At 42.3% G+C, this 23,667-nt stretch overlaps 3 protein-coding genes across 3 annotated transcripts; 2 read left to right on the forward strand and 1 right to left on the reverse strand.

Moving 5' to 3' along the window:
- Positions 1 to 4,306: 4,306 nt before the first annotated feature.
- On the forward strand, positions 4,307 to 9,528 carry LOC124001049 (probable polypeptide N-acetylgalactosaminyltransferase 8). The gene is made up of 11 exons (XM_046307636.1): positions 4,307 to 4,556; positions 5,997 to 6,291; positions 6,824 to 6,990; positions 7,067 to 7,253; positions 7,438 to 7,635; positions 7,744 to 7,858; positions 7,989 to 8,174; positions 8,356 to 8,493; positions 8,629 to 8,721; positions 8,824 to 8,991; positions 9,139 to 9,528. Exons 1-11 carry the CDS (start codon positions 4,454 to 4,456, stop codon positions 9,256 to 9,258), a joined length of 1,770 nt encoding a protein of 589 aa, XP_046163592.1. The 5' UTR covers positions 4,307 to 4,453; the 3' UTR covers positions 9,259 to 9,528.
- Positions 9,529 to 10,007: 479 nt separating this feature from the next.
- LOC124034506 (RIB43A-like with coiled-coils protein 2) lies at positions 10,008 to 15,894 on the forward strand. Its single transcript, XM_046347793.1, has 7 exons — positions 10,008 to 10,294; positions 13,570 to 13,651; positions 13,794 to 14,105; positions 14,194 to 14,312; positions 14,507 to 14,731; positions 14,876 to 15,042; positions 15,552 to 15,894. Exons 1-7 carry the CDS (start codon positions 10,178 to 10,180, stop codon positions 15,628 to 15,630), a joined length of 1,101 nt encoding a protein of 366 aa, XP_046203749.1. The 5' UTR covers positions 10,008 to 10,177; the 3' UTR covers positions 15,631 to 15,894.
- LOC124034500 (adenosine deaminase 2-A-like) lies at positions 15,745 to 22,459 on the reverse strand. The gene is made up of 10 exons (XM_046347778.1): positions 22,337 to 22,459; positions 21,079 to 21,428; positions 20,523 to 20,742; positions 18,544 to 18,754; positions 18,228 to 18,355; positions 17,955 to 18,045; positions 17,675 to 17,783; positions 17,275 to 17,432; positions 16,715 to 16,917; positions 15,745 to 16,580 (listed from the first exon to the last, which is right to left on the reverse strand). Exons 2-10 carry the CDS (start codon positions 21,380 to 21,382, stop codon positions 16,490 to 16,492), a joined length of 1,515 nt encoding a protein of 504 aa, XP_046203734.1. The 5' UTR covers positions 21,383 to 21,428; positions 22,337 to 22,459; the 3' UTR covers positions 15,745 to 16,489.
- Positions 22,460 to 23,667: the final 1,208 nt, after the last annotated feature.

Genomic DNA, 23,667 nt, shown 5'->3' on the forward strand with positions numbered 1-23,667 from the left:
TATGTTTATTCATAGTTGCAGGGATACTTGTGAGCGGGATATCAAAGGTGCATGTAAACAGCTTAGGCAGGATATGTGGAACATTTTTCCGAACTATCTGGAACATTTTTCCAAACTCAGTCCTGGGGCCCATCCTATGTGCACGTTTGGTTTTTGCCCTAGCACTACACATCTGATTCAAATAATCAAATCTTGATGATGAGTTGGTTATGAGTCAGCTGTGTAGTGCTAGAGCAAAAACCTAGCTTTCTATACATATGGAAATTAAAAAGGTTTATGAATTACTTTTATGAGGGTTACTGCCAAAAGAAAATATTAAAGAAAATATATAGACTTCAATGAATGACCCCTTTCTCCTTGAAGGGGCGAAAGATCCAGTGGAGGCAGTATCAGGCAGGTAGAGGGTGGGCCAGGTGAGATTGGGCCAGGCACGTCCAGGTGTCAGACCAGGGTGTTCTCAGTCGTGGTCTTAGAGCCTCATGCCCGGAAGGGGAGACAGAGAAAATATTAGGGTTAGTAAGAGCATGGCTAAGACCATATGCATCACATGAACTATGTTACTTTTCTGAGTCAATTCAGGTAGCATTCAATGTCCTTCTTTTGTGTTAACCATAGCCAGCGTTACAAATAAAGATGGTTATTTCCATGTAAAAGGACCCATGAGCACCATAATGTGAAGTTCATATGTGCATGTCAAATGAAATCTAAGAGTCTATATTTGAGAAATGAAGGCATATATAAATGTTTTCAAAAATGTTCCATCCCAAAAATTAGGAATAAGCAAAGGCTTTGATTTCTGGTCAAGCCGATGGAAAATGGGTCTTAGAAAACATGTACCAGAAAAGTCTTAAAGTTATTAGAAATACTTAAAAAAAAAAAAGTTTTTAAGTAGCAAGAAGTAACAAGTAAAGGCATACCAATCAATTAATTAGTGTTTTTACTGATCTCAAATTTGTTTATGAATTATTAAATGATTAAAACTCAATACCATTAGCAAATCATTAACGGCATTTCTCGAAAATTCGGTAATGGAATTTTGTGCAATTTAATTGGCTACAATGGGAAATCATAGTAGGCACAGTCACAAACAGCAGTTGGGTTCACAAGTTTGGACAGCACAGTAGAGTACAGTAAAGAAAAGTATAGTTTAGTTCAGTACAGTACAGTACACAGTAGAGCATCTTAATGTACTGCACTCTACTGTAGTGTGCTTTGCTGTGCTGTACTTCGACATCCAAACGTATATTGACATCTATGATTGGTTCAGGGATTTGGTCCGGATCAACTAAATTTGGTCTTGTTTGGGGGTAGAGCTCATTAAAATAATAGCCAGGGTAGTGTGTTGAATGCCCAAATGTGCAAATAAGGATATTGCATATTTATAATTTGTGTACATATTTAGGATACATCACCATGAAGAAAATTACATTAATATCTGTCGTTATGTGTATGTGAATAACTCACGTCGGAGAGTTTGTTAAAATCATCCATTTCTACATAGCACAGATCAAGGACCCGTGTGAAAACACAAACTGAGGGAGATTTTATCGAAATTATGTTACCAAACCTTCCGTCTGCACAGTTTTTGTAAAATAATTTAGTGTAGATGTTGTTTTTACTCCTATTTTTTGTGACATCCAATTGGTGGTTAAAGTCTTGCCCGTTGTTGTAACTTCCGTATATAAAAGGTGGATAGCCATTCGTCCTCCGAAACATGACCATGTCAAGACACACCGCTTCTTGACACAATGCTAGTTTACCCCGTGCAGCCAGTGGCATCAATGTTTCGGAGGCAACACTGTACAGCTGGCAACCCGCCTGCCACAAGGAGCCGCTAGACAAGAAAACCCCGCCAGCCAAACCCTCCCTAACCTGGACGACGCTGGGCCAATTGTGCGCCGCCTCATGGGTCTCCCCGTCACTGCTGGCTGTGACACGGCCTGGGATCAAACCTAGGGCTGTAGTGACGCTTCAAGCATAGACCGCTGGGTGGTTCGAGCCCTGAATGCTGATTGGCTGACAGCCGTGGTATACCAAAACATTTATTTTTACTGCTCTAAATAAGTTTAGTAACCAGTTTATAATAGCAATAAGGCACCTCGGGGGTGTGTTGTTGGCTAGCTCCTCTGAACAACAGTGTCTTAATTAACAAGCGAGCACACTTTCTATGCCAGGCGTAATCGTGCCTCATTCGCTCATTGTTATGGATGTATCTAAATAAATGTCGCTAGTAAACAGGTCTGCACTGTTTGACGTAAGAGATAAGGCTGGCAACGGAACATTTAGAATGAACGACTGGGTCGCGTCCATAGCTACAGAACAAAAATACTGAACGACTGGGTCGCGTCTTTGGCAACCAAACCAGTAGAACGAATGATCAGCCTGCTTGGGTAGCAATCCTAGATTTGTTTCGGGACTATATCTTGTGGAATAAAAATAAACGGTTAATGAAAATATGTCAATCATTCTTTGAATATGTTGGTAACTCGTTGTATAAAAGGGATAATGCCCTCGAAGCCGGTGTTTGGATGATATATTGGCACGGTTTGCCGGCCGAGACAAACACCCGTGCCAATATGTAACAGTATAACTTTAGTCCGTTCCCTCGCCCCTACCCGGGCTCGAACCAGGGACCATCTGCACACAGACAACAGTCACCCAGGAAGCATCGTTACCCATCGCTAACTAGCTAGCCATTTCACATGGTTACAAATATATCCTCCAAACACCGACTTCTCGGGCATTATCACTTAAAATGAGTCCTTGTACATATGGTTTGTTAAACTTTGAAATCAATGGTCTTTGTTTGGCATACATTTTTTGTGAAAAATCTAGTCTCAGCACAATTCCGTTACCATGGAATTGTCCATGTGCAGAAAAATAATCAGCCTCTGTGGATAATTTCCTCTTAATGTATTTTTCATGTCAGCCAGGCACATATTTTCAAAGAAACACAATTTATTTCAATCTCTAGTTGAGTAAAATAAATTGTTTTGTTCTGGTCAAAGTAATACAGACATGCGGTAAACAGCGCCAAACTCAGGCAGAAAAATGTTATATTCACAACCAGGCCCATCTCTTCAAATAAAACACACGTTTATTCCATCTCCATTTGAGCAAAATAAGTAGTTTTGTTGTGATCACAAGAAAATCCTAACAATTAAGGTGAAGTGCGCCACAGTCAGGCAGAAAATCCTAACAATTAAGGTGAAGTGCGCCACAGTCAGGCAGAAAATCCTAACAATTAAGGTGAAGTGCGCCACAGTCAGGCAGAAAATCCTAACAATTAAGGTGAAGTGCGCCACAGTCAGGCAGAAAATCGTAACAATTAAGGTGAAGTGCGCCACAGTCAGGCAGAAAATCCTAACAATTAAGGTGAAGTGCGCCACAGTCAGGCAGAAAATCCTAACAATTAAGGTGAAGTGCGCCGTAGTCAGGCAGAAAACCTAACAATTAAGGTGAAGTGCGCCACAGTCAGGCAGAAAATCCTAACAATTAAGGTGAAGGTGGCCGTAGTCAGGCAGAAAATCCTAACAATTAAGGTGAAGTGCGCTCACAGTCAGGCAGAAAATCCTAACAATTAAGGTGAAGTGCGCCACAGTCAGGCAGAATATTCTATTATACAGTGAGAACATAAAGTTTCCCTGGCTGCTATATGGCTGTTACTTAGACATACTATAACAGTACATTTATAGATGACATTCACTGATATAAACCTGTCTCCAATATAATCGCATAGTTTACACAGATTCACCGCAGACCTTTGACAATTAAATCTCAGTATGAAAAGGCATAACATGGTCTGTTTTGTCAACAAGCTCAACCAGATGATCCCAATAAATGGTATGTTCTGTTATATGGGACAAGTTGATTCCCAATTTACGACTCAAAGATATTTGATTTATTTAGTCAAATACGAAATTAACTGCAGTATACTGGTCTCAACTATATTAGCATAACTAATATATATATATATATTTTATTTTTTATTTTTTATTATATATAAAAACTCAAGAAATATATATCTCTTAGATTTAGGACAGACACTTAAAAATATTGTTTCTTATGATTATTTTTTTACTGTCGTTTTTACTGAAGACGGTGTTTCTATGCGCCAAAATCAATATTTTATCTATCTATCTATCTGTATATATGTATATTTATGTATATATAGCTGAAGGGGTCCTAAAATTCCAAACGTTTCCAGTGCATCATGCCTAGCTCTGCCCACTGGGGCGTGGCTTACGGACCACTCTTTGAAATAAATGCTCGTGTTGTCTTAATAATACCAACGGCTCGAGTTATCATCACACCAGTTCTGTTGCTTTGACACTTGACTATGCCATTAAAAACGGAATCATGCAAATAATATATATGAGGTCTATGTGGGTGAAATGTCTATTAGTTTTAGGATGTATTTCATTCCTCAGCTATATATCATTGATTTTGAGGAATGAAACCGACAAAAAGACAGATGAGAGACCTACTGAGGCCCAAACTATTGACATTGATAGAAGATTTTCTGACTTGGAAAGCAACATCAACAAAGTCTGTGAGTAAGTCAACTTTCTTGAACGTTGATTCAATTCAAGATGTGCCTTTTGGATAACGTATAAACTCAAGAAAATAATTTGGTTACACTTTACAGGGAACTCATGACATGTCTTTATTTATATTCTAGAACACTGCTGTGCGGACGTATAGGTTTACACGTTTTCGGCGCTAAATTCTTTAGTTCCACATTGAGACGGGGTGGGTTTGTAAATGCATCAGTTATTCTGCGCTCTGGCACTCAGACGAGCGTGCTCTAAAATTGGAGTAGATGACCAGAGTGAATTTACGAACGCACCCTAAATCTGTTTCTTGTGTCGCTTGTTCTTTATTAAATAATAGTTAGGAAACTCTCGTCACGAAAGCGCATTGTTTATTTGTTTCGAGCGTGTGCTTCCCCAAAGGCTATAGGTAGTAAATACTTTTTACAAAATGTATATATTGCTGTTTTACAAGTATCATCATTTTACTGTGCCTACGCCTAACCAAGTGTCGAAGAAATGTTTGTTTGGAAATTTCCGTAGTCTTTCTGTTCCACAAGACATGCGGTCATTTACCGTTGTCTCTACTCAAGAGTGACTCGTTGTTTCGGTGCACAGATTCATGGCAACATTCACGAGATGGAAGTGCTATTTATTTCGTTAAATTAATGTTTTCCTTTGTTCATATTTCCCGCGTTGTGTCATAGCTACTTGTCTGTCATTCTGGTTGTGCGTAATAGGAGTGCGCATAGAAATAAGATACGTGGCCTGGAGTCTATTTATGAATGGTGATGAAATGTAATGACTATGATTAACTAGAATTTGCTGATGTAACAATGGATGTGTAAACGGACTTTTACGTCATAGAACCAGTTTATTGGTTGTAATTGCCAATTGCGGTCCTGGGACCCTAACCCTAAATCTAAAGGGATTATATTCACCCCCCCCCCCCCATAAAGATCTACACAACCTACTCTGCATTTTCAAAGTGAAAGAAAATTATAGAAAATGTTCCAACCATATGTGTTGCTTGCGTATGTCTTTACACCCCACAGTTAATACTTAACACGGCTGTAAACCTTTGACGGCCATTACAGTTGTGAAATATTTTGAATAAAATTCTGATCGAACTCATAGGGCAAAATATACCACAATACGTTTTATATAAATAATGACATACTTATTTATTCATAGTTCAATTATTTATGAATACATATTCATTAGTTATTAAAGTGTGTTACTTTTTGTTATTAATTTACATGTCTAATTCACTTATACTTGTGACTGCTTTTAATATGCATTGATTGGAAGACTATGCTATTATCTGTCACGCACTGGCAGATTAAATATGTGTATGATGAAGATATTCTGACAACTTTTTTTTATTTTTCACAATTCAAATTAAGAGCTATTTCTGTATTAAATTGGGATAAAACCACCAACATTTTATTTTATTTATCTCAGATGATTTGTTCAAAAACTTTGAACAAAAGCAGGATGCCATTCAGAAAAGGCTTGTGGATGAGAGCGAGAGATTTAAAGACCAGGAAGTTGTGGCAGCTCCGGTCAAATCTCAGAGAGGACAAGATGAACAGAAGCTCAAGCCCCAGCAATCTCCATTGTTTCAGGGCTGGGGGGAGAATCTATCGGATGAGGATCAGGAGGAGGCACAGGCTTTGTTTGAGAAATATGGCTACAATGTTTTCCTCAGCGATCGTCTGCCTCTCAACCGAGAGCTACCAGAGACGCGTGAATCCAAGTAAAGTAACGATTCTCTGGCGTCGGTTTTTTCCCTCACCCATTTTAAGGTTTCTCTCCCTCACTCACACTATCGCTTGTCTGTTGTTACATTCCTTCTTTCATGCACATAATGATTATTCAGCTGTAAACCAGAAAGGAATAATAATGTACAGAATCTATCTCCAATGGTAAGGCGATGTGGCTACAGTTCTGTATGTTACTGAACTTCAAGATCAAGACAGAATTTGTATGAAAGGATTACTTCAGGATTTTGGCACTGAAGCCCTTTATCCACATCCCCAGTCGGATGAACTAATGGATACCATTTTTGTGTGTCTGCATGCAGTTTGAAGGAAGTTGATAACTAGCGCTAGTTAGCATTGGGCTGCAAATCTACCTCTTACTTCCTTCATACTGGATGCAGAAACATAAATGGTGTCCATGAGTTCATCTGACTCTGGGGAAGTAGATCAAGGGTTCATTGCCAAAATCCTGATGTATCCCTTTTTAACATGAGAGGAGTGTAACTGATGGTTAGTTTCCTTCAACAGATGTTTGCAGAAGAAATACCCCAAGGACCTTCCTAGTATTGCTGTGGTATTGATCTACCTGGACGAGGCCCTGTCTATCATTAAACGGGCCATCCGCAGCATCATCGACCGAACCCCTGAACACCTGCTGAGAGAAATCATTCTGGTGGACGACCACAGCTCCAATGGTACGTCTCACCAAACTATACTGACAGCTTTTGTATGATAATATTAATTTACTACCCTTTTTTTTAACCCAATCAGATGATCTGAAGGGGGACCTGGATGTCTATGTCAAATCCATTGAGGCGCAGAATCCTTTGTTTCGCATGGTCAGAGTGAGACATGTTGAATCACTGGGTTTAACTCAAGCTCGCATCTCTGGGTGGAGAGCTGCTACTGCGGATGTGGTTGCCATTCTAGACGCTCACATTGAGGTCCACAAGGAGTGGTAAGAGTATTTAGGAATGTACAGTGTCTCTGAAATAGCTACTGTGCCAGTAGTTGCCATATTGCACATCAAGTTAAATATCTGTGTAACTTGTCCCTCACCTTGAACAGTTCAGCCAAGTCTTTTAACTATAGGAACAGGGCCAGTGTATTGTTTTCCATGACTCTGCTCTCTGTGCTTGCAGGGCGGAGCCTCTGTTGACTCGTATCAAGGCAGACCGGACAGTGGTGGTCTCCCCTGTGTTCGACAGGGTGAATTACTATGACCTGGATGTTGTTCATTACGTCCCAGCGGCCCATGCTTTTGACTGGGCTCTATGGTGTATGTATGAGTCCTTCAGGCCGGAGTGGTACCATCTCAACGACACGTCACTGCCAGGAAAGTAAGTTGACCAGCCAAATGGAATCACTCATACTGTCAAACCCACATCTTTGTGGTTGTGGTGACAGCGAGTATAGTGTTTATTTTAACGCTTTGTCTCTGTCATCAGGAGTCCCTCTGTCATGGGAATCATGGTGGTGGACAGGAAATTCCTGGGTGAAATCGGTGCCCTAGATGGTGGAATGAAAGTGTATGGAGGCGAAAATGTCGAGCTAGGTGTGCGGGTGAGAAGCAACAATATTATGCACCATTTTTTTTAGCAGATTCTGTGAACATCTGATATTTTTGATAACATTGTTTTCTGTGGTCATTAAATGGTGTCAATGTCCTCCACAAATAATGTAAATGTTTCAGGTGTGGCTGTGTGGAGGAAGCATAGAGGTAGTGCCTTGTTCTAAGATCGCCCACATTGAGAGGAACCACAAGCCTTACGCACCCGACCTGAGCATGTCCATGAAGAGGAATGCACTGAGGGCAGCAGAGATCTGGATGGATGAGTACAAACATAATGTCAATATTGCCTGGAACATTCCAATTAAGGTATGAGCTTATGATAACATACCCATTAATTTTTTTTTACCCCATGAATTCTACCTTCATGAGACTCATAAAACCATTGGAAGTTTTTCAAACTTTTGATTTTTACATAGTTTGATATGTTGATAATACAAGAGTTTTGCAGGATACAACACATAATCCATAATCCCACTCTCAACAATAGGATCATGGAATAGATATCGGTGATGTGTCAGAGAGAAAGGAGCTCAGAGAAAAGCTTCAATGTAAGCCCTTCAAGTGGTACCTGGAAAATATTTATCCTCAGTTGGACACATGGGACAATATACTGGCATATGGAGGGGTATGTTTTTTACAGTACTTTTGTGTGTGGTTTTAAACTAGTTTTGAAATTGAATGTTTGAATGCCTGTCTATTTATCCACATGTTTGATGAAGTATGTCATCCCTTGCTTAATATTTGACCCTCCTACTTGTAGATGAAGAACTTGGATGCAAATATATGTATAGATCAAGGACTTTTTCCTGGTCATACACCCATAGCCTTCGACTGCTTCAACTATGGCCCACAGGTAACTCATTACAATACTGTCTCCTACTGTTACAGTTCATTAACTTAGCTCTGTATTCAAGGAAAAATCTAATGTCCTATCTTTATTTGTTTGATCGTTCAGCACACATACTACCACAGTAATGGAGAACTTTACATTGGTGGCCTAAAGTCCCACAAGTACAATGACAACAGGTGTTTGGCTGACAGTGGGGAAGACACTTTTCCTGATCTGTACGACTGTAACGAGGCCGTGCAGAAGGGCATGGGCATTCACTGGGACTTCACGCAGGTGCATATCACAGTTGACACTGAACTCAATACACTCCTAATACGTATATAGGCAGTTCTTTCCTATACTGTATGCACCCCTAAATTATTTCCTTTTTGCCAAAGAGGTCCACTGTTTAAAATCATTAAAATATGTATACTTTTCCAGGGCAAGGAACTCAAGAACAGACAAACAAAAAGATGCTTGGAAATCCAAAATCAGAAACTTGTGGTCCAGAAATGCACTGGCCAGAAATGGGAAATCCAAAACATCATCAAGCCCTTCTAATGGACCAGCATAGAGGAGATTCATGTTTGCCTCTAGACTAAACCACATTTTATGTTTGCTATTCTGTTATATGGGTCACTTTGGACTACTAACCTAAATGTGGCATATATGCCTACGCATTGATATAAGTGTTTATTTAATTTTGTTGAAAGGGAAATGTGCCTTTCTGTCCTTGATATGGATTGCCATAAATGAGTTGTAAAAAAAAGATTGTTGTAGTCAAAATGTCTTGTCTGCAAGACCGATCAATCCATGCATGCTGAGACAGAAGAGAGATATATATTATATACACACATACATAAATATATTATATTTATATATATTATATACATATTATTATATGTTCATAACCAAGAGGGAAGATGGTATTTACCATATACGTTTTCGTTCCTTTAGCAGACGCTTATATACAGAGCGACTTCCATGAGCAATTAACCTGTGAAACATCCACTTGAACGCCCCTCGAACTGGTAATTACTAGTGGGAAACTAGTCTATAGTCCCTGAGCTCCAACTTCGCCCACACGCTGACCTCACCAATTTAGGAAATTACCTCTAACAGCATATTCGGCAGTTAAACAAAACATTCTTAATATTATTTTGTTCACAAGCATGATGGCTGCACGTTTAGTTCATGGTAGACCGAGACAGCTTGTTGGCCATTAGCCAATCGGATTTCTTCAACGAGTTCAATGCACATGAATGCATTCAACTGGTCTCGCTGTGGTGAGAATCAAATGACCAGGGCTAGACTGCACTCTGCAAACATATCCGTTGCTAAGCTACCTCTCCCACTTGGTTGTGAACAGCAGCGTAGGTATCCGAATGTCGGGTAGCTTAGCAACGGATATGTTTGCAGAGTGCAGTCTAGCCCTGGTCATTTGATTCTCACCACAGCGAAACTAAGGGAAGATTGGAAAATGTACAATGCTGAATTACTTTCGGACCGCATTGCTGCGGCTAGTTTGGAGAGGAGGCGTAATCGAGAGATGCAACGTCAAGATAGGATTTTCAATGCTAAAGTTCGAACGATTGGGGTAAGTTTCTGTCTTCTCCAGCAATTGGCGTTTAGTTTGTATGGTCATACGGGTGTCGAATTTGGTCAACAAAAAATGTAATGGCTTATTTGCAGGTAGGCAAGTTGAGAACAAGTTATCATTTACAACTGCGACCTGGCCAAGATAAAGCAAAGCAGTTCGACACATAACAACAGACTTACACACGGAGTAAAACAAACACAGTCAATAATACAGTAGAAAAATAAATATATATACAATGTGAGCAAATTAGGTGAGATAAGGGAGGTAAAGGCAATAAATAGGCCATGGTGGCGAAGTAAATACAATATAGCAATTAAAACACTGGAATGGTAGATTTGACAGATGAGTGTGCAAAGTAGAAATACTGGGGTGCAAATCAAATGAATTTATATAGCCCTTCGTACATCAGCTGATATCTCAAAGTGCTGTACAGAAACCCAGCCTAAAACCCCAAACAGCAAGCAATGCAGGTGTAGAAGCATGGTGGCTAGGAAAAACTCCCTAGAAAGGCCAAAACCTAGGAAGAAACCTAGAGAGGAACCAGGCTATGTGGGGTGGCCAGTCCTCTTCTGGCTGTGCCGGGTAGAGATTATAACAGAACATGACCAAGATGTTCAAATGTTCATAAATGACCAGCATGGTCAAATAATAATAATCACAGGCAGAACAGTTGAAACTGGAGCAGCAGCACGGCGAGGTGGACTGGGGACAGCAAGGAGTCATCATGTCAGTTAGTCCTGAGGCATGGTCCTAGGGCTTCAGGTCCTCCAAGAGAGAGAAAGAAAGAAAGAGAGAATTAGAGAGAGCACACTTAAATTCACACAGGACACTGAATAGGACAGGAGAAGTACTCCAGATATAACAAACTGACCCTAGCCCCCCGACACAAACTACTGCAGCATAAATACTGGAGGCTGAGACAGGAGGGGTCAGGAGACACTGTGGCCCCATCCGAGGACACCCCCGGACAGGGCCAAACAGGAAGGATATAACCCCACCCACTTTGCCAAAGCACAGCCCCACACCACTAGAGAGGTAAAGGAGCCAAATAAATACAGTAGGGGAAGAGGTAGTTGTTTGGGCTATTTATAGAGGGGCTATGTACATGTGCTGTGAGCTGCTTAAAGCTAGTGAAGGAGATACGTGTTTCCAGTTTCAGAGATTTTTGTAGTTTGTTCCAGTCATTGGCAGCAGAGAACTGGAAGGAGAGGCAGCCAAAGGAGGAATTGGCTTTGTGGGGATGACAAGTGAGATATACCTGCTGGAACGCGTGCTACGGGTGGGTGCAGCTATGGTGACCAGCGAGCTGAGATAAGGGGGGACTTAGCAGGGTCTTGTAGATGACCTGGAGCCAGTGGGTTTGGCGACGAGTATGAAGCGAGGGCCAGTCAACGAGAGAGTACAGGTTACAGTGGTGGGTAGTATATGGGGTTTTGGTGACAAAACGGATAGCACTGTGATAGACTGCATCCAATTTGTTGAGTAAGGTGTTGGAGGCTATTTTGTAAATTACATCGTCGAGGATCGGTAAGATGGTCAGTTTTACGAGGGTATGTTTGGCAGCATTGGTGAAGGATGCTTTGTTGTGAAATAGGAAGCCAATTCTAGATTTAACTTTGGATTGGAGATGTTTTCTGTGAGCCTGGAAGGAGAGTTTACAGTCTAATCAGACACCAAGGTATTTGTAGTTGTCCACATATTCTAAGTCAGAACCGTCCAGAGTAGTGATGCTGGACGGACAGGCGGGCAGGCAGGTGCAGGCAGCGATCGGTTGAAGAGCATGCATTTAGTTTTACTTGTATTTAAGAGCAGTTGAAGGCCACGGAAGGAGAGTTTTATGGCATTGAAGCTCGTCTGGAGGGTTGTTAACACAGTGTCCAAAGGGCCAGAGGTATACAGAATGGTGTCGTCTGCGTAGAGGTGGATCAAAGACTCACCAGCAGCAAGAGCGACATCATTGATGTATACAGAGAAGAGAGTCGGCCCAAGAATTGAACCCTGTGGCATCCCCATAGAGACTGCCAGAGGCCCGGACAACAGGCCCTCAGATTTGACACACTGAACTCTATCAGAGAAGTAGTTGGTGAACCAGGCGAGGCAATCATTTGAAAAACCAAGGCTGTTGAGGATGTGGGGATTGACAGAGTCGAAAGCCTTGGCCAGGTCAATGAATATGGCTGCACAGTATTGTTTCTTATCGATGGCAGTTAAGATATCGTTTAGGACTTTGAGCGTGGCTGAGGTGCACCCATGACCAGCTCTGAAACCAGATTGCATAGCGGAGAAGGTACGGTGGGATTTGAAATGGTCGGTGATCTGTTTGGTAACTTGGCTTTTGAAGACCTTAGAAAGGCAGGGTAGGATAGATATAGATTTGTAGTAGTTTGCGTCAAGGGTGCCCCCCCCCCTTTGAAGAGGGGGATGACCGCAGCTGCTTTCCAATCTTTGTCCATGTGCATGTAATTGTGATGGACTCTGTAGGAGAGAGGAATAACGTTGTGGAAGAGAATGTGAGTAAACACCTTAAATATGTTTAGAACTACAAATGAACTTCTGTCGATTCTTATTTTTTTAAATGTCACAATTCCAACCCTCTTATCTGGGCTTGGGACCGGCAAAAGTAACCCAAAAGAGACAGACGGAGTTCCTTAGTGTTTTTTAGTTTAGTTTTTTATATTTACATCCTGCCCTGAATGTAAGCCAGGGTGGAATCAGCCACCGGCGGCTTCCCGCATGCGCAGTCTGGATGCTGTGGGGTGAACATCTCCTGCTCTGACTGCAGCTGGGAGGGACTGCTGCGTGAGGACTGGGCCGCCTGTGAGTGCTTTGGGACGGGGTTAGGACCCACGGTAGCACCCGCTGCTCATTGAGAACGATACGTGCTTTCGCGTCAGAGTCTCAAAGTATCCAATAACACCAGGAAAAGTCTCTAGATTTGTCGCTAGTCGCTTTTTTAAAAATGTGTCGCTAGAGGGGTGTGCATACTCGCTAAATATAGCGACAAAGTCACTAAGTTGGAAACACTGCTCTATATCAGTTGTTCCTGTTGTTCACACACCTATCTGCCCTCTCATTGGCTAGAATGGCACCACCTGATCCTCCCGACTGCCTTCCATTTTTGAAGACTTATTTTCATTGTTACAGCGACCACTTGAGTATCTGGTCTGGTCAATATAATGGATAATCTGTATTGCAACTGTAACCGGCTGTGACATCACAACACTTAATTCAGTTGTGAAGACATGTTTGTCACACTTTTCTGTTCCTCACAGATAGATAAAGAGGCTCTTGATTCCCAAGTGAATGAAAGAAAGAAAAAAGAACAGGCAGAGGCAGAGTCACTTAAAGCATATGGTAAGTGCAATAAAATACAGAATGGGAGTCCTGACAGCTCTATATAAGCTTCCATACATACAGTAAGCTTCAATGCAACTAAGGTTTTATTGATGTTAGCTGTTAGCTAGTGTCATATTTCTCTGGAATGCATGCCCTCTAGCTGCAAATGCAGTGCGCAACGACAAGACCGCTTGTCTACTTGATCAATGCCAACTTAAGGATGAGCGTCTGCTGCAGGGAGCCATAGAGGACTTCCGATTGAACTTCCAGCCGCGGTGGAGTCGACGAGAGTATGACTTGAGCAACCCAGACAAAATTAGAGGTCAGGAGGAGATCCAGATGCTGCCGGGGCTGGTGGGCGAGGACCCAGACAGCCAGGGGAGGCTGAAGAAGCAGCAGGAGCAGCTCAGAGAGTGGTCCTTCCAGCAGCAGCATGAGTTGGCCACAGCGCGACACCAGCAGAGACAGGAAGGTAGGCTACAACCTGTCCTGATGCTAGACACTGATACACTCACTGCCTCCTATAAAAAACAATCTCTGTCCCTGCCTCACCCTTGCAGAGCAGCAGTATGACCAGGACAGAGTGGACCTGGACAACAAAGCTCTCCAGCTCCAAACAATTGAGGAGGAGAGAAGGAGAACCGTAGCCCTCGCTACAAAGAATTTCAATTTGACAAAGGTGAGTCATATTTTACCTGGTGCTTAACCAGGTGTGGTTGTCACACTGGCAAAGGTAAGTTATTAGGATTGATAGTACTATCTGGCACTGAATCTAACCATGTGTGGTGTGATTCCTGTGATTTGTATATGGGGGAACAGAATGTAATTCTGTCAACATGTCAACTGTGTGATATTTTGTCTGTCTGTTCCCAGGCAGCAGAGAATGCAGAGAAGCGGTGGAAGGAGTGGCAGCAGCAGGAGGAGGACAACAGGACAGACATCCTGAACCAGCTGCAGGGGGAGCTGCTGAGTGAGAGCCAGGAGCAGGGCATCAGTGTGCTGGGTCTGCCCCGCCTCAGTCCCGACAGCTACAAGGGTCTCGCAGACGAGCAGCTGCAGCACATCAACTGCCAGCAGCAACAGATAGATGAGAAGAGGGTACATCTACATTGTTTACCTTGAGCAGAGATGTTTTCATTGCAGTATGTTGCACTCTCCATCTTCTGAAAGAGGACGAAAAGCGAGAGTAGATCGCAACACCCATAAATAGTGTTAACCTTCTCTTCATGTTTGGTTGTGCAGAGAATTCAGGCGGAGCAGCAGCAAGAGGAGCTCCAGCAGGACCGGTTCCGTGTGGCCTCGACTCGAACCGCCCTACTAATGGAGAGACAGCAGGCCCGCATCAACAAGCAGCTCCGTCGCACCCAGGATAACACCAACTTACAGCTGGCTGAGGCCCACCATGAACAGTAAGACACTTTCCATATGTTAAGGTTTAGACACATGGACGCAGCTGTATACCTTTCGCTTTGTTTGATGTTGTACTGTTGGGCTTCATTACCATACAGCATTATTGTTTGTCACATTCTTTTGAGAATATTTTCTTTAACACTTCTGTGCTCAGAAATAATTCAATTGTTCAGAAGAAACTGATCAACAAGATTAGCACAGTTAATGGACACACAAATGATCAACTAGGAGCTCAATTCAATCCATTTTGTGGAAGATCCGCGTTATCGTTCGATTGAAATTTAAAGACAATGTTCCCTAGTTCAGAGACTGCATTCAGCGTTAAAATGCAAAGGTAATTTGCGATTGAGCAGACATATGCAATATTTACCATGATATTCCGCGATACGGATTGAATCCAGCCCTAGAGCTTGTTGACCTGCCCATAGCCTTGCATAGACGACATATCAAATGCCTACAGTTTTGTTCTTGATATCAGTTCTAGACCAATGCATTCTTCTCTTTTCAGGACAAAGTATTTGGAGAAGGTGTACACTAACATCCCAGATGACAGTTACTTCTCCCAGTTCAACACCAGCAGTCGATAAAGGATGACAGGGCCTTACTTACTATGTCATGCATTTTTAGACTATTATGGAGAAATGTTTCTTGTATTAAAAAGTGAAAATGTAGATAAATGATTTGTAACAAAAACGAACGAATCTGATGTTTTCCTTCCCTTAATTCAAAACTATTTCACAACTAAGAAAATACAATCAAAAACGTCTTCATAGAAAAGTGTGTCTATGAATAAGGCATTCATTGCCTACTGTTCTGCATGCATTTGTCACAATGTGTCCGTATAATTAATAAAAATCTGTACAAAACAAATGCACATGTTCTCCATTAAAATCACATTTTCAGCATAAAATGCTATTAAAAGACTAGCTGGTCAGTTCATTCGGTGTAAGCTTTTTCTCACTGTGCTCTATTACCATGTAGAGTCTCCTTGAATTCACAATTACAGTGCAAATACAATTCTCTGCAACTGAAATAATAATGATCAAATGCCTTTGTGTAAAAAACAGCTTCCTTCATGACTCCTTGACTAGTAAACTCAACTTCTGTCAGGGGCCTCCATTTTGTAGGAGGTGACAGCAGTGTGGTCTCCTGATTGATTTCTTACAGGAGTGTTATACACACCTTATCCACGTGAGGGCAATATGAACTTGTTCTCTTTTTCCTTCTCAACCCTAATTTGCCAAACGGTCTACAGCATCGTAGGAAAATAAAATACAAAAAATGATGTTTCAATAACACCTACATCCTTTCCCTTGTCTGAATTTTGAACAACATTTCCAAATATCATTCCCTTCCTATGGGGCACAAGCAACAGGCTCACAGACTGGGGTGATCCCACTGTCACAGTTAGCGTCCGAATGACCACTCCTCTGTTCCAGCAGGACTCTATTGTGAGTTCTCTGAGACAAACTTGTCCCATTTTCTCTGCCACAAATCCAATGCTTTCTCCTTCAGCTGTGGTGACAGAGAGCTGTACCTGGAACATAAAAAAATTGAAAGTCAGAATCCTTACCCTACCATACAATGGCATAAACGGTTGCAAGTAGCTAAGCTAGTCCAGGTTATTCCACCAATATTGTACGGTGCCTGGACCTGCTAACTTGGCCTCACCTGATGGAGTTCATGGCCAGTTCCTTGAGAGTTCCTATGTGAGAGTTCATTCCACCTAAACCCACAAACGCCTCGTAAAAATCATGGGAGAGGCCAGAAGCTCCAAACATGGCAGGGTCGTCTGAACTGATCACCAGGGGATGGCCCTCTGACATCAGAACAGCAGCTGGGTGATTCCGCAGGTCTGAGACCAGTTTCAGTACCTGGAGAAAATGTTTAAATTATTATATTTTACCTTTAACTCTGCAAGTCAGTTAAGAACAAATTCTTGTTTACAATGACTGCCTACCCCGACCAAACCCTAACTAGGACGACGCTGGGCCAATTGTGCGCCGCCCTATGGGACTCCCAATCACTGCCAGTTGTGATACAACCTGGAATTGAGCCAGGGTCTGTAGTGATGCCTCTAGCACTGAGATGCAGTGCCTTAGACCTCTGCACCACTCGGGAGCCCCAAATGAAGAGTTTCAATGAAGATACAATCTACCTCGATCTGTGGATGGGCAGCCGTCTTAATCATTCATCAACATGTGAGCGTGGTGACAGCGATAATGCCCTACCTGGTTGGAGATGGGGCACACCTCTACAGCCACCCCTTTCCTCCTAGAGAGGGCCTTGGCCACGGGGTGGCGCAGCAGGGCAAAGCCATGGCCGATGCGAGACGTGTTGAACAGTAAAGCATCCAGTAGGTTCCCATCCACATCAGTGCCCTCTTCATCTGCAAATGACAGTCAATCAATGATGCCATCAATGTAGATTGTAGTAAACTCTTATCTGTACTGTACAAACTTCATTCTCAACAACACAAAATAGGGAGTATTGGCTATAAAGTCTCATTCCATCAAAGTTAGTGCTATCCGAGCCCCTAACCAGGGCAAGATTAAGAAATCATAGGCCCATTCCATGATTATAGACTAAATATGAACACTTCAGATAAGGTGGAAGGGTTCATGTGCTCACCAGTCTCTCCTGCATGGAAGAAGAATGGAAGGTTGACTCCTCTCTCGCCTGGCAGAGACAAGGCCTCCTTGAAGTACCAGAGGGGTCTTCCACTATCTTCCCGACCCACCTAGTACCAGACGAGAACATCAGACATGTCAACATCACCCTGCACAGCCTATACCTATTTTTTTTATAAAACTATCTAGTAATAAATAAATCAAGTCCATATCAACTTTAGGTAATTTCCTGAGAGAAATTAGACAGTTTTAAGGAGTCTTGTGACTAAGGATCTACCTACTAGGTCAAATCCAGCCATGATCTCTGGAAAGACTTTCTGTAGGTTCATAGCCTCCTCCACTGCCTTCCATGCCATTGACGCATTCAGCTGCCTTAGACAAACAGATTCCCAAAGTACATTCAATCTCAACATTAATATGACGTGTTTTGTTTTTCTCATTCTTCTTTTAATTCTGTATAGTTTTTAAATAAACTAATCCTTGTAAAACTGTTAGAGGGCCCATAATTCTAATTCCATCTCTACACTGATCATGTGCATCTCCTGCATAGTCACCTGTGCACAGTGAAGATGACACGAGCTCCCAGGAAGTCTGGGTGCTCTGACACAAACTGCCTGGTCACGTCCTGATAGGTCTTGAGGCCCCAGGCACTGTCATGTGTGCTCCCATCCAGCTCGTATGTCTGTGTATCAGTAACAAACATGTAAGAATTATACAACCTCTTATGTATAGACAATACATCCTGGTTACACCTTGAAAATGACTGGTCAACTCAAACTATTGTGTATGGAATAATCTTAACAACTTAATCACACAACTGAACTCATATCACACGGTTGGAACAAACAAGTATCTGTATGTGTTGTTTACCTCTGGAAGCAAAGCCCTCAGCTCCAGATACATGATACTATCCATGTAGAACTGCCTCAGGCCCTCGTAGTAATAGTCCTTGAACACAGGAGCGTAGGTGACTAGTCCCCAAGCTGAAGTGAACGCCTGCTCAAACCTTTTCCAAACGACATCTTGGCTGGGATAGGCAGCCTCTGGGTCCTCAGTGAAAAGTGTGAGGTTGCGGATGAGGCTGCACAGGTTGTTGGAGAGTGCATACAATTTGAAAGAGATGAGTCAAATAGAAAATCAAATTTGGTCTGTATTCCCCCAGGGAGATACTTGTGTGATGTATGACCATGACATATAAATGACATAATATATAATGAAATTGATTGACATACACGTGTCATTTGACATAGTGAATGACATACATTGCCTTCGGAAAGTATTCAGACCCCTTCACTTTTTCCACATTTTGTTACTACAGCCTTATTCTACAAATTTACTGTAAAATGGATCAAATAAAATCCTCAGTAATCTACACACAATACCCCATCATAACCAAGTGAAAACAGAGTTGTAGAATTTTGTGCACAAATGATTAAAAATAGAAAACAGAAATACCTTATTTACATAAGTATTCAGACCCTTTGCAATGAGACTCGAAATTTAACTCATGCATCCTGTTTTCATGAATCATCCTTGAGATGTTTCTACAACTTGACTGGAGTCCACCTGTGGTAAATTCAATTGATTTTACATGATTTTAAAAGGCACACAACTGTCTATATAAGGTCCCACAGTTGACAGTGCATGTCAGAGTGAAAACCAAGTCATGAGGTCGAAGGAATTGTCCGTAGAATGCCGAGAAGGGATTGTATCGAGGCACAGATCTGAGGAAGGGTACATTTCTGCAGCATTGAAGGCCCCAAGAAAACAGTGGCCTCCATCATTCTTAAATGGGAGAAGTTTGGAACCACCAAGACTCTTCCTAGAGCTGGCCGCCCGGCCAAACTGAGTAATCGGGGTAGAAGGGCCTTGGTCAGGGAGGTGACCAAGAACCCGATGGTCACTCTAACAGAGCTCTATAGTTCCTCTGTGGAGATGGGAGAACCTTCCAGAAGGACAACCATCTCTGCAGCACTCCACCAATCAGGCCTTTATGCTACAGTGTCCAGACGGAGGCCACTCCTCAGTAAAAGGCACATGACAGCCCGCTTGGAGTTTGCCAAAAGGCACCTAAAGATTCTCAGACCATGAGAAACAAGATTCTCTGGTCTGAAGAAACCAATATTAAACTCTTTGGCCTGAATGCAAAGTGTCACGTCTGGAGAAAATCTGGCACCTACCTACAGTGAAGCATGGTGGTGGCAGCATCATACTGTGGGGATGTTTTTCAGCGGCAGGGACTTGGAGACTTGTCGGGATCGAGGGAAAGATGAACGGAGCAAAGTACAGAGATCCTTGAAGAAAACAGGACTTCAGACTGGGGTTCACCTTCCAACAGGACAACAACCCTAAGCACACAGCCAAGATAAAGCAGGAGTGGCTTCAGGACAAGTCTCTTAATGTCCTTGAGTGGCCAGAGCCCGGACTTGAACCCGATCTAACATCTTTGGAGACCTGAAAATAGCTGTGCAGCAACACTCCCCATCCAACCTGACAGAGATTGAGAGGATCTGCAGAGAATAATGGGAGAAACTCCCCAAGTAAAGGTGTGCCAAGCTTGTAGCGTCATCCCCAAGAAGACTCGAGGCTGTAATCGCTGCCAAAGGTGCTTTAACAAAGTACTGAGTAAAGGGTCTGAATAATTATGTACATTTAATATTTATTTTATTTGTATAAATTAGCAACAACAACAAATCGTAACCTGTTATTGCTTTGTCATTATGGGGTATTGTGTGTGAAAAAAAACATTTTAGAATAAGGCTGTAACCTAACAAAATGTGGAAAAAGTCAAGGGGTCTGAATACTTTCCGAATGCACTGTATATAATGACATATGTTCCTACTTCCTACCTATTGTCAAGGTCAGTGGTATTGCCTGTTTTGGCCCTCAGGGTCTCCAGCAGCATCCAAGAAGAGCACTGAGGTTTTGGTTTGGGCTGACCAGAGGAGAAGAGTAATCGAACTGACTGGTCCTCTGTAATGCACATGTAGCAATGTGGCCGGTATGTCACATTCCTTACCAGCCACTCCACTCCCACCATGGAGAAGTCATGGACATGAAGTGCTGCTCCTAAAACAGATCAGAGGAAGAGATGTTCGTAACCTGTGTGACACAGGAGGTTGGTGGCACCTTTATTGGGCAGAACAGGCTCGTGGTAGTGACTGGAGCGGAATCAGTGGAATGGTATCAAATACATCAAAAACATGGTTTCCAGGTGTTTGATGCCATTACATTTGCTCCGTTCCGGCCATTATTATGAGTCATTATCCCCTCAGCAGCCTCCAATGCTGTGTGGCTTACAATGAAGTACATTATATATGTACCATATTTGCTTACAAGTATCCTCTCAGTTTATCACAAATGCAAAGGGGACGGGGGTACGGGTTCATTTGGGATCCGGTGTACCTTTGGGCATCCTCTGCAGTAGGCTGTAGATGAGGCTGCGCTGGATGAGTGGCTTTGCCTTGAAGAAGTGCAAGGCAGGAGGGAAGTCTGAGCTCTTCATCTCCTGCTCCTTCAGTTTGTGCAGCTGTGCACTGAGCCGCAGCTCTGCCTCTGTCAGCAGCAGTCTGCCCCCTGTCTGCCGGGAGGCCTCCTGGTGCATCAGAGACTCTCTGAGCCTAGGGTCAGGGCTGCACCAGCACAGGGTCAACCAGCACAGCAGGACTGACACCATAGCCACCTGGTGGCTCTCTGGCCAGTGCAACATGGGGAAGGTGTGGCTAATCAATGTTGGTCAACACTGAATAGATAGGCTTGAAGGAGAAACAAACGTGATAAGACAAACTCATCTAGTGGGAAAATAGGTTCAACAGAGCTTGGTGTTTAGTGTAAGCCTACTGCACCTGCTTACAAAACATATGACATAAATCAATGGTCTTTCCACTTCCTCATTATTACTTTCTTATGCTTGCTTCCTCAGAAATGTAGTTTCTCTTGAAACAAACAAAATATATCCAGTTCAGACAATACCTTAAGAGGTCTATTTCCCATAAGAGATATTTCCCATATTTTCTATGAATATGATTTAATATGTATATTTAGAGGATAGGATCTTCAGGATGTCATACTAACAGGTTGCATTTAGATCTGAATTTTATACATAAATGCTAAATTAATTTATTTGATATAGTTTTGTCCGCAATTGCAGTATTTATCTGTAAGTAGGCTAGTTTAATGCACCATGGTGGACGTGGACAAAGAGAGTAGCACCACCACCAGCTGTCGGTGTCAACAAACCCGCTTTGTGATTCACGGATTATGTAGTTTACTTGCTGTGAATACGTTTGATGCCTAATAGTGTTTTTGTTAGTTTACAGTTATGATCAAGATATTTAAATGAATACAGACTTTTTATAAACCTGACATATTGCCTGCTTCATGCGGTCGCCTATTATGTTGTTCAGTTTAAAGGGCTACGCGAACGTTTGACGAGTTGGCGATTTCAATGTATCTACAATGTAACAACAATGTATCTAACAATGTAACATTTGGTAAACGTTAAAGTGGTGTGGTGTGCCTCAAACCTGCAATTCTAAAGTGTAACAAAGTAACAGCTGCACGTTCACACTGAACGCTGGATACATTGATAATAACATACATGTTTTGCCTGGGTTATGAACATTAATTGTTATTAGAACGAGTATCTCAGCACTGAACAAACCTGTCCGTGAAAGTGAAGTGATGAATGGGTACTCCTATACTGCTCTATACGATAACAACAACTGTTACAACAACAAAAATCAGTTCTGTAGCCTGAAAGTGTAATGCCGCGTTCATGTATAATCGGAAATAGGAAACTCGAAAATGTCCGACTAGCTAACAAAATGTATGCAGGACCAGTTAGCAAGTCTGACATGTATGCAGGACCAGTTAGCAAGTCTGACATTTCCGAGTATCACGTGAACGCAGCATTACGCTTACTCACTTCCTAAAACAGTGGTACACGTCATATCCCCCAGTGGTTTACTTGGGATGGAAGAAGTGCAGGACCTGTTCTCCAAGTCGGTCCATTAGACTATGTTCACCGAATTCACAAGTGACATTATGCTATAGAGACTTCTGATTATTCGCTGTTAACGGTTTGTATACATTTTCCATGACTTTTAACCACATTTTCATTACTATTTTTATTGCCTACTTGAAAGTAAGCCTTATTGACACTGGAAAGCTGCTGTGTCTGATCCCATGTAGACCTACCGCCTCCTGCCGTTGTGCCCTTGATCAGGGCATTTAGCCCCCCACATAGAACCGGACTTTTAGTCACAGGTTGTCAACCCTCCACCTGGAGACCTCCTGGGTGTGCAGGCATGGCGTTTTCAACCAAATACTTTTGTCTTTGTACAATTATTCCTTCATTCAATAAATCAGAGTTCAAATGTCGCAATTACATAGCTGCTGTTTAATAGAGGGGAATCGCATCTTTCCAACGGGTGCAGATTTATTTAGACTTTACAGTGCCGGTGGAAAGGCAACAACGAAATGAATGCTTAGTTAGCTATAGTTAACGAGCGAGCTACCTGCTACAAATTATGTTTAGAATTGGTGATGTAGTTTGTCTGTTATTATTTTATACCTGCTGCTGAAATATCACGTTCTCTCTCCTCGGGCAACGGCCCACTCGCACTGGCGCACACACACAGCACCATAGACATGCACTGAAGGCATAGCTCCCGAGTGACGCAGCGATCTAAGGCACTGCATCTCAGTGCAAGAAGCGTCACTACAATCCCTGGTTCGAATCCAGACTGTATCACATCCGGACCTGATTGGGAGTCCCATACACTAAAAAGGAAAGGTTCCTGGAGTATCCTTTAGGGGTTATTCAAATTGGTTAACTACCCCCCTCCCCTATTAATAACAATAACCCTAATATTTTAGTTCTCAGTGTTTATTATGATTTTAGTGGCTAAGCAGAATAAAATAATCAAAATATGAGGTTAACTCTGAGCAGAGCCCTAAGTCCAATGGGTACATCCTCTGGCGTGTTGATGT

This window comes from Oncorhynchus gorbuscha, linkage group LG01 (genome assembly GCF_021184085.1).
Source record: "Oncorhynchus gorbuscha isolate QuinsamMale2020 ecotype Even-year linkage group LG01, OgorEven_v1.0, whole genome shotgun sequence".
Lineage (NCBI taxonomy): Eukaryota > Metazoa > Chordata > Actinopteri > Salmoniformes > Salmonidae > Oncorhynchus > Oncorhynchus gorbuscha.